The sequence below is a fragment of the Nuphar pumila genome, chromosome 12, assembly GCF_984573655.1.
Source record: "Nuphar pumila chromosome 12, dmNupPumi1.hap1.1, whole genome shotgun sequence".
NCBI classification, from domain to species: Eukaryota; Viridiplantae; Streptophyta; class Magnoliopsida; order Nymphaeales; family Nymphaeaceae; genus Nuphar; species Nuphar pumila.
The window spans coordinates 79,912,797-79,924,566 of NC_143260.1; the positions used below are offsets into that span (position 1 = coordinate 79,912,797).

At 38.5% G+C, this 11,770-nt stretch overlaps 1 protein-coding gene across 1 annotated transcript; it reads left to right on the forward strand.

Moving 5' to 3' along the window:
• Positions 1 to 4,833: 4,833 nt before the first annotated feature.
• Positions 4,834 to 10,504, forward strand: LOC149821053 (ammonium transporter 2-like). Its single transcript, XM_089983358.1, has 3 exons — positions 4,834 to 5,475; positions 8,313 to 8,598; positions 9,963 to 10,504. Exons 1-3 carry the CDS (start codon positions 4,846 to 4,848, stop codon positions 10,502 to 10,504), a joined length of 1,458 nt encoding a protein of 485 aa, XP_089839484.1. The 5' UTR covers positions 4,834 to 4,845.
• Positions 10,505 to 11,770: the final 1,266 nt, after the last annotated feature.

Sequence of the window (11,770 nt, forward strand, 5' to 3'; positions counted from 1 at the left end):
TGACATCCTCGTTCCACCATGATGTATTCTTACCTAGCGGTGCACCGCCTTTAGACTCACCCAATACCTCCTTAGTCACCTTTCTCATGCCGCCCGCTATCTTATTCCACATTGATTCTGAATCCTCCTCGAGACACCAATCAGCTTCCTTAACTATCTGCTCTACAAACATTCTGTGTTTAGCTCCTTTTAGTGCCCACCACTTAACTCTAGGATCTATCCTATGTCTATCCCTTTTACGGCATTGTCTAATTCTAAGATCTAAAATTAAGACTCTATGTTGTATAGCTACACTTTCTCCCGATATAACCTTACAATCGATGCAACAACCCCTATCTCTCTTTCTAAGTAGGAAAAAATCTATCTGACTCGTATTAACCCCACTTTTAAATGTTACTAGCTGAGACTCTCTCTTCCTAAACCAAGTGTTTGCTAAGATCATATCATAGGACAAACCAAAATCTAAAATCCTTTCTCCACTATCGTTTCTTTCTCCTATACCATAGCCTCCATGGATACTCTCAAATCCATCCCTACTAATGCCTATATGCCCATTAAGGTCACTGCCGATGAAAAGCCTTTCTCCATAAGATATCCCTTGTACTACTCCATCTAAATCTTCCCAAAATTGATGCTTACTGGAATCATCTAAACCTACTTGAGGTGCATAAACACTAATAATATTAATAATATATGTACCTAATACTAATTTAATAAGTAAAATCCTATCACCCTTCCTACGGACCTCAACTACATCGTGAATCATATAAAGTATGATCTAAATATTATTTGTCATTAGATATATGATTTTCATACATGCCTAAATTTAATATCATAAATAAATTCATATAGGTCATACAATACATGTTTTGGTGTACGTATATCTGTTTTAGAGAAAACTACCATGTCTTATTTGAGACTTATTTGCATCCATTGAATTACATATATACAACATGAATTGATTACGTTTTTTCATCTAAACTAGTGTTGATTCAGTTATATTGAATCAATCAATATCAAATCATGTTTATGTTAATTGTTTTATGAAAAATATAAATTAAATATATTATTTGTGTGAAAAGCATATTGTCCTCTTTTTACAAGTCTGAATATTTTTTCAAGAACTTTATCGTACTAAAAAATGGCAGGACAAAAAATATCTAAATTTTAGAGGGATATTTCAGACACGTCGAGGAAGTCAAAGAAGAAAATTTGGCTCCATCTGAGTTTGGATTGGTAAATACAACCTTTGGAAGTCAAAACAAAACTTTTGCCCTGATAGAAATTCTGTATACGATTGCATTGTCTTGTGTATTTTATTTCTCCTAATTTGTTCATTGGATATGGCAAAGATTTTATATATTTTACATTAAATATTGAAGAACTTCCAATAAAAATTTGATGAACAAATTCATTTTGGTCTGTTAATTAAAAATCATGGAAGATGGTTCAGAAACTTAAAACATTTTGGAACATTGTTTGTCCAAGAACCTGAATAAGTTGTGGTCCGTGAATTTTAATTCATAGTTGGGATAAAGTTTGGACCTGATCTTAATAAAAAAATTTGTTAGACATATCCATCTATCTATAGTAAAATTTACAAAAAATTTACCCTTATGTAGATTTGGTGTTTGATGTTTTTTTGGAGGGATTGAACTAGATATGTTTGTTCAGGGAACAAAAAAACAGTTTTGGTAAATTATTTATTTCTTCATGATCTTGACTCTAATTGAGGCAAGGATTGTGGCTATAGTTAGCAAACACATCCGTGCATTATGGTTTAGCTATGACATAATTTATATTGACCGATAAAATTTTGTCCCTGCAGTTTTGAGTTGAAAATCTTATAGTTTTTATGTTCTAGTTTTGATAGTGGATTAGTTGGCTATGTTCTGGTTTTAAAACAGAACTAGATGGATACGCTATTTGTTAGGTACCAGTGTGTATTTTCAATGATGTTTACGATGTGCTATGTGATGATTATTCATGCCTTTATGTTATGGTATTTAACATATGTTGATGATATATTGCATGAGTCTATGATGAATGACAAGTTTATGGTATACATATGATGTGATTAATGCATGTATATAGTGATATGACATGCAATATGTGTGCATATGGTGCAGATGAGATTGTACATAAATAGAGTGTTGTGATATACAATATGTGACCATGTTATATTTTTGATGTGATGATATACATATGCTAATGATTAAGTGCAACATGTCATGATTATGCATAAAATGAAAATAAAGTATCTTGTGTGTATTCATGCATAAGACTGTAAAAAATGACATGTATGCACATGTTGCTCCTAAATTGCATGTTGAGCATTGGTTCTGAAAAAGGAATCGAGAACACACTTAGTGGATTGTTTGCCCAACTGCACTAACCTATGGTCTTAATAAGATAACCCCACACTTTACGATTTTTGAACATTGGCTACCAAAATCAATGATTTCTAGGTGTTGACTGTCGAAAACATGGGATCATGGATGCCACTTAAAGGTTCTAGGTGTTGGCTAACGAACTCACTTGATCGGAGATTCCATGCATGCTTTGAAGAGGGCGGGTGATACAGCTTGCATGAACATTACTTTTGTTTTGTGGCGGAAGGTCTCATTGGGTCCCTGATCCATGGAGTTGAGGGTTAGACTATAAATTTTTGTCCTAGGTGGTATGTTCCTATCTCTGTATAGAGTTATAGGATTGATCATGTATGTGTTGAGCCTCTATAGGTTTTTTCTCGGTTGTGAACCACCTCCTTTAGATTGTCGATTTCAATTAGTCAATCGAGTTATTAAAATATAGAACACAATAAACACCCGAGTGGTCTCAGTTGAAGCAATGATATGAGCTTGCGAGTACCTGCAAGGGTGTAAGCAAGAGAAACAATGAAATAGTTGAATAGGTTTAATTTATGATTATGTAGTTACATTTACGGTTATATTTATTTTGTGAGCTTGCATTTGATGGTGTTGATATTCAATTATAGCATGCTATCATGTTTCCTAAACTTAACTATTGTAGTTATTGAGTTGAATGCTTATGATTGTTGATTGCATATGTGTGTGTTTAATGTTGTGTATACATGCACTGTTTATGTATTTTCATATTAAGACTCATTGTAGTCTGACCGTTATTCTTTATAATCAATAAATACAAAATAGTTGAGCGTGAGCAGTTGTGGTGGTGTCATGATAACCCTCTATTGATTCCTGGAACACTTTTGATAGAATATTTGTTTATTTAATTTAATTTAGACTCATAAGGAATTGATTTTTGTGACCAATGATTTAGAATTTTTTATAGTTTAGTAGAGATGTCTTTACATACTTGTAACCCGCCCAGAATATTTAACTGATTTCAAAATAATGTTTTCACTATAGTTTTAAATTTATTTAATAAAAAGGTTTTATCAAGTGGACATCTTTTTTTAAATTTGGTTATAGAGACATACTAAATGTTGGTGTTTGCACGGATTGACTCCTTAAAACTTAATTTGATTAAGGCAATGACATAAACAAGACCTAGTATTTAATTGAACTGAAAAAACAATTTTACATATTTTCAAGGTAAGATTTTGGGGCATTAACATGAACTAGATCTAATCCATATATATAGAAAAATAAGATTTTTTCTCTTTTTTACATTAAAAATCATGGATCTTTATTAGAACTCGAGTTGGGCTCAAGTTTGGCATTAAATTTCACAAATTGTACCTGGTTCTATATACTAATTGGACCTTTTGGATCTGATCCAGATTTTTATTGGGACCTCCTTCTTAATCCCGGCCCAAACCCTAACCCTATAAGTGTTTTGGTACGTATTGGGTGTGGGTCAAAGCTAACCCATTGACACTGCTCAGAATAACAAAGAATATATTAGCTGTACATATGCTATAGTTTTTAAGATAATTATTTAATATCATAAAATTGAACTTTAGCATTCATCTGGTGGGTTTTAATTCTAAATTTGCATACATGTAAAGTGTCATCAACAATCCATGGTGTATCATACATTCATCTATCTTCAATTATAATTGTGGGGGTATAATTAGGGGTGTCAATGGGTCGCCCGGACTAAACCCTATAGGTCGGAGGTATGGTGACAAATAAGAAGACCCGGATCCAGACCCGAAGGCCTGATTAATATATGGACCGGGGTATAGTTTGTGAAATTTTATGCACGACCTGAGTTTTGATTAAGACCCACAATCTTTCAATGTAAAAATGATAAAAAATTATTATTTTACCGGGTTTGGTCTGGGTCTCATTCATATAGTTCTTATCGGGTTTGAGTATGGTTCCTCTTATAATAGACACTATTAAACATGAATCCAGACCCGATTTCATACCCAAAAATCTAGTCCAAGTCTGGTTTCACCTGGTTCCAAACCAAACCAAACCCAACCCAACCCGTTGACACCCCTAGGTATGATGGAATCCACTGCTTTTTCACCTTCACGCCCCTGTCAACGGTACAAACCAAGGTACGGCCTTGGGATACATGTGCCCTACCAAAGCTGATGGTGCGCGCATCAGGATCTTCAAAAGGATGTGTCGGGCCCGGTGCAACGCCGCGTTCCAACTTCCAACCCACAATCCAGATGCTATGCTACCACGTCCAATGCGAATTCGAAACTGTTCCATTCCACTGGGTGACTCCACTTCTTCCTCCCCTTCGGGATCCTTCCTAATCATTTCTTCATCAACAAAAAGCCTATATATATGTAACTACACCACCACCTTCCCCCAAGTGCTTCCTTTTTCTCTCCACATACACACAGTCACAGACACCAGAGAGCGAGCGCCGATGGAGGGCATCAACACCACGATACCGATGGCGTACACCAAGCACCAGTTGGCGGTGCCCGACTGGTTGAACAAGGGAGACAACGCGTGGCAGAACGTCGCGGCGACGCTGGTGGGGCTGCAGAGCATGCCGGGCCTCGTCGTCCTCTACGCCAGCATCGTCAAGAAGAAGTGGGCCGTCAACGCCGCCTTCATGGCCCTCTACGCCTTCGCTGCGGGCCTCATCTTCTGGGTGCTGCTGTGCTTCCGCATGGCCTTCGGGGAGCCGCTGCTTCCCTTCTGGGGCAAGGGCGGCCCCGCCCTCACCCATGCCTACCTCATCGGACGTGCCAGGATCGCCTCCAGTGCCCACTACCTCCAGGACGGGACGCTGGACAGCCTCATGATCGAGCCTTTCTTCCCCATGGCCTCCCTCGTGCTCTTCCAGTACATGTTCGCCTCGATCACCATCATCCTGCTGGCGGGAGGAGTGCTGGGAAGGATGAACATCAAGGCGTGGATGGCGTTCGTGCCGCTCTGGCTCATATTCTCTTATACGGTAGGTGCATACAGCCTTTGGGGTGGTGGCTTCCTCTTCCAGTGGGGAGTCATCGACTACTCGGGTGGGTATGTCATTCACGTTGCTTCTGGGACTGCAGGATTCACGGCTGCCTATTGGGTGAGACCTCCCCCTCTCCTCTATTCTTTTGATGATCCAACGCATCAGGTCAGATGCAGCTCTACCGGTAAACCGTCAAAGCTGCTGTTTTTGGATGCCATTCATCCATGCGATGACCGGTGAACTATTTTTTCAGCCATTCATTTTGCAAACCTTGGATACCGTTCATCTAGAGCATCAACGGATCTAAAAAAACATAGGGCCTATCTAGAAGACACAGAGTCCACTCTTGGTATTCGGGATGCCGCTCATCGCATATATGAATGGCATCAGAGCGAGCTCCGACGGATTACCTCATACGCACTCATTCTTTTTTATTTTTTTACGTGAAAAAAAAACAGATGGGTCATGCTGATCTCAATCTGACTGGGATCACCCAGACCCAGTTGAAAAGTAAGATCCTATGGCACTGGATCTACTGAAAATGGTTTAAACTATTTATTTTTTTCAAGTGTGAACGATAAATATTGGATCAGGATAGGTCCAGTTAATTACAGATCCGGAACAGATTCAGATCTCACAAAAAAGTTTCATATCCGATTGAAAAATAAGACCGGCCCACTGGTACTGGACCTTAAATTGATTTGTTTTTAATTAAAAAATATAAATAGGCCTGCTGAGGTCCGATTTTGAATCAAGATCTGACTTAATTAGACTCATAAAAAAAAGCAGACAGTTAATAAATATGAACCTATAACACTGGATCTGCTGAAAATGGGTAAATCTATTCTTTTTCAAGTGGAAAAGAAAAATGGGTTAAGTCAAGCTATACATCAAGATCTAACTCAAATTTACTGAAATGGTTAGTCTATTTTTTCCAAATAAAATAAAGATGAACAGGATGTGTTAGATCCAGTTATATATGAAACCGGATCTGAATCAAATCTCGCAAAAAGAGACAAGATTCAGTTAAGAAATGGCACCCTATGGCATGGATCTGCTTTAAACGAGTAAATTTTTTTTCCAGTGAAAAGGATGCCTGGTTTAGGTTATGTCCGTTTTGGATTTAGAATATCTCGAAACTCACAAAAAATTTCCAGATTTGATTGAAAAAATAAGGCCCTACTGTAATGGATCTGTTGAAAACAAGTAGAACCTATTGTTTCTCAAGTGAAAAAGGATAAACGGGTTGGGCCAGACCTGGTTTTGACCATAAGTGTATGATCATCATTTGGTGGATCTAACTCATCTGTTTTGGATCTGACCCTAATTTAGATATATATTACCCATATAGCTAAATTAGGGTACATAATCCATCGTTCGTACCACAGGCCTAATGATGTCATTCACTCTCATCTCTTGATGATTGGCATCAACTTTGTATGGATCCAAGAAAAAAGCATGCACATCATGGCCCCTTCAATGCTTTTCATCTTGAGGATGAATGGCAGCCGAGGCGCCTTGAACCTGACTCAGGTTGGGAAACAGGCTAGCTTGGCTAGGGCTTGATTACTCTTGCTTTAGCTTTTATGACATTAGAGATTGGTAGATCTGACAAGTGGGCCAAATCAACTGAACATAGCTTGTTTGAGCTTAGCTCGTTTACCAGTGGACCCAGCCCAAACACAATGAGCCTAACACAAGCTGGTTTGTTCAAAAAATAAGCCATATTTTAAGAAACCATCATTACTGATTTAAACTTCAAACCCTCTCTACCAGTCATTCAAACTAATAGCACTATCCAAAAGCACTTTTGGTGATATATATATATATATATATATATATATATATATATATATATATATATATATATATATAGAGAGAGAGAGAGAGAGAGAGAGAGAGAGAGAGAGAGAGAGATGGGTTCATCCTAAACCGTATGCTAAATGGGTTTTTTGGGCTTTTCATTTTATTTTTCAATTCTGATTTTATAGGGATCAGCTCGGTTGATTCCAACACATGGGTGGGTTTTTATAAAGTTTAAAAAATCAATGGTCCAAAATCTTTGTAAATTTTCGAGACTTCAATCATTTTTTTTTCATTGAAAACACATGATCTAGGTGTGGATTCTTAGTGACCATGCCCAACACATTTATGCAGCCAGAACCCCATAAAAAACACGGGAGAAGCTCCAAAAACTCATTTAGCATGCGTAGAGGCGGAGCTGGGAGGGGGGGGGGTGCAGGACTGGGCTGTAGCCCAGTTCCTACCTCCCGAAGCAGTTAATTTTTTTTTTTAAAGCCCAGACCTGATTCCATATGAAATAGATTTTTATTCATTTTTTTAGCCCAGCCCTGACTGCAGCAAATAGTTTGATTTATCCATATGAAATAGATTTTTATTAATAATTGTAGCCATTTTTTATTTTATCTCAAAAAAAAAATTTTCGGGGCTGCCCCCGAACCCCCAACTATCACACCAAATTTTTTTTTTTGCTACACCCCTGTTTGCCCCCCCCCCCCCCCCCTCACATGAATCCTAGCTACACCACTGAGCATGCAGTTTAACACTAAATGGGTTCAACAGATACCCATTTTCCTATATATATATATATATATATTCTCCTTATCCGAGCTTTGACCGTAACACCCATTGTTCATACTCAGCTCATTTACATTATGTGAGCCCCTCGCAGCTCGTCTCACTGAGCTCATTTGACAAACATGAACGTGCTTTTGGAGAGCTGAACTTAGCAGAGTTGCAAGCTGCTCGGCTCGTTTCCAAGCCCTACAGATTAGAGATTAGAGAAACAAGATGAGTGTCACATCTTGTGTTAGGATTTGACGTAAACATTGTAAACCACCTTTTTACCCAATCCACTCCCGCCTGTCAAAAACGAAATTGATTGTTAAATGGTATTAATTAGTTGGTGTTGGTGATGTGTTGTTTTTATGAAGGTTGGACCCAGAGTGAAGGGTGACAGAGAGAGGTTCCCACCCAATAATGTGTTGCTCATGCTCTCTGGGGCAGGTCTCCTATGGCTGGGCTGGTGCGGCTTCAATGGTGGAGCCCCTTATGCTGCCAATGTCATATCTTCCATGGCCATCCTGAATACCAATATCTGTGCTGCTATGAGCCTTCTTGTTTGGACATCGCTTGATGTTACATTCTTTGGGAAACCATCGGCCATTGGTGCTGTCCAAGGAATGATGACAGGCTTAGCTTGCATTACTCCTGGAGCAGGTAGTTTCTATATCTTGTTGCGAACTTCTATTTCTTAACCTGTCTTTGGAGGATAGTCACAAGTATACTCATAGGTACAAGTTGTTTTGACTCGATTCTGACCCTGCAGATGTGTTCAGCATAATCAATTTGTTAGAGCCTAGCTCTTGAATCATGTTTCTTAGACAAAAAAAAGAAGCAATCTTTTTGTTAAGTAATGAACAATCGATACATTTATGGCCGTCCATTTTTGAATCACTGATAGAGATATCATTCTGGCTCTAACAATCACCAAAAAAAACTGTACAAACATCAGATTACAGTGATTCAAAAGTCGATCCGTACCAAATGGATCATGTAGATCATACCTATGAGGATAGACTCATTTAAAAGAATATAAGCAATAAGATGTTCATTTCAATTAATTGATACGTATGCACATCTGCACCATAGACTTATCCCTTAAAATATCATTTATCGTACTAATTCATAATTGTATCTTTCTTTATGTCATATCTTATTTTTTTATATATGACAATATTTTCTTCAGATTTGTTCCACAGAAAAACCTAGATTTTTCGTAAATATTGTGAGATTTTTTCTCTTAATAACGAGATTTGTGACTATGCTTTGGAAGTCCCACATCAGGAGTTGGATGCCCAAAAAGATAGAGGATCCATTATTAGCTTTAGGTGGAGTTGGTGCTAATTGACTCAGATGCCTGCAATCACAATTGTGAACCCAACCCTGCTCAAGCTATTCCCAATTTGACATGTAACTCATACAAATCTTGACATTTAGATTTTTGGTTGAGATAAAGGTAAAACCCAATCTGTGCCCGATCCATTGGACACCAGTTACATAATTTGCAACCAAATCCAAATCAGTAATGCAGAATTTTTCAAATCAATTTACATGCAAATGATCCAACTGAATTTGAATCTTATCTGATTCAGATAGTTTTGAGTATTTAAAATTGTATTCTTGGATTTGAAAAGTGAAAACTCCATACCAAATCCAATGAATTATCTTAATTGGATCTGCGTATATGGCTATAAATCTCAATTAAAAATACAATTAGGTAGTCGGAAATCCCATTCAATCCCTTACCATTGACACTCATGGTTGTATATGATTCCACCACAAGGGATACTTAGATCTTAGGCATTTGACTACAATATTTTTTCTTTTTGAAAATCCAAGGGAGCCTGCCGTTGGTAAAAGCATTGACTTTCCTTCTTCCCATTGGGGAGTACACCTGGCTTCGACCTTGCGGCAATGGACAACACCCATGGGTTTCGCACTTGTGACGTCCCGTCAACTTGGTGACATTCCCAAGTCGACCCTACCAGATGACTATAATATTTACACTGATGTTGGTGCAGGATTAGTACAAGGATGGGCAGCCATCATAATGGGGATGCTATCTGGGAGCATACCTTGGTTCACCATGATGATTGTGCACAAGCGATCTTCACTACTTCAGAAGGTGGATGACTCCCTTGGGGTGTTTCACACACATGCTGTTGCTGGCTTATTAGGTGGTATTTTAACCGGCCTACTTGCAGACCCAAAGCTCTGTGGGAAGGTGTTGCCTGTCCAAAACACAATGGGTGCCTTCTATGGAGGTGAAGGCCACATTCAAATAATGAAACAACTCCTTGCTGCGGTCTTCATCATCTTGTGGAATATCATCGCCACTACGATCATTCTTCTCTTCATAAAGATCTTCATGCCACTGCGCATGCCCGACGAGCAGCTCCTAATCGGTGATGATGCAGTTCATGGAGAAAAGGCATATGCTCTCTGGGGTGATGGAGAAAGGTTTGACATATCCAGGCATGAAACCTGCGAAGACGAAGAAAGGTTCGTGCGAGCAACCAATGGAACCATTAATGGTGCTAGAGGTGTGACAATACAGTTGTAAAAAGTGATCTGTTTCTTGTTTGATCTAAGTGTGTTGTTAGATGTTGCAATGCTACGCTTTTTTAATGAGATGCATGAGTCAGGATCCACATGCATGTGCATACAAACGGACTAAGCAAGCAAGAATTTTAAAGGAAGGGTATAGTATGTTGAGGGGCATCAGGGCCAAGGGATACCATATCATTAAACTTATCCTCTTTTTGATGACCATTGGGATTTGAAAGCAATGGGTCTATGGAAGCATCTAGTTATGAAAAAAAGCAGGACAATTTTAAAGTGGAGTCATGTTTGAATAGTGGGCGGTTACCGGAGAGAGGGTGGTTACCCCTCTCTCTCTCTCTCTCAAGAATGAAAAGTGGGGAGAGGGGAAATGCCTCCCTCAATAACGGGGTGAAAAAGACATGTGTCCCTCTCTTCCCTTGGCGATTTTGGCAAAGAGGGGAGAGAGAGGAGATGCATAGAGAGGAAGGCAAAAATTGATAGGGAAGAAGAAAAGGGGACAAGGAGCAGCAGTGGCGAGGAATGCCACCGCCGGCCCGGTAAGAGCCTCCTCTCTCATCCTTCTTGAAAAAAAAAGGAGGGAGGGTGTAAACACCCCAAATTTTCACTCACCTCTCCAACATTTTCACCAAGCATCATCATCCAGTTCCTGAGATCACTGGAGGGCAAAATGGTCATTTTCTGAACTAAAAACTTACAGAAGTCTAAATTGCATCTGCAACTCTCAAAATTTCTCTATTTTTAGCTCAGATGTTCAAAATTCTACTCCTGACAGGAGACGGGAATCTTCAAATCCTTATTCAAGATTACATTTCATAAGACATGTCATTGCATAGCATTGCATGAGCATTTCATATCACTGCACTGCACAGCATGTCATTTCGAGGTCCAGAACTCCTGATTTTCAAAATTTTCAATCCAGATTAGAATTTCAACTCTTTTTAAAATCGATTTCAAAACCCTAGGTCTTCAAAATTATCAATTCTTCCCATTTTACCCCCAGGACTCTGAATTTCAAAATATTTTCTCAGGAAAACAATCTGGATAATTTTCGATAAGGATTTTGATTCTAGCCCTTTCATCTCAGATTTTGCCCTTTTGTCAACAAATTTCAAATATCTTCCTTTTACAAAATCGCCCTACAGGGGCCAACTCTTTTCAAAATTTCTGTTTTGCCAATTAGTCCAGATTTTATGAAAATTCTAAAAAGAGGTTTTACTGTCTTGTCCTTATTTCAATCAAGAAGCAATGTGGGGCCCACATTGAG

Bases quoted from the DNA above. Each gene is read 5' to 3' on its own strand.
- LOC149821053 (XM_089983358.1), top strand. From the start codon at position 4,846: ATGGCGTACACCAAGCACCAGTTGGCGGTGCCCGACTGGTTGAACAAG. The intron at 5,476-8,312 runs GTGAGACCTCCC...GTTTTTATGAAG, and splicing joins GATTCACGGCTGCCTATTGG to GTTGGACCCAGAGTGAAGGG. The intron at 8,599-9,962 runs GTAGTTTCTATA...ATGTTGGTGCAG, and splicing joins TTGCATTACTCCTGGAGCAG to GATTAGTACAAGGATGGGCA.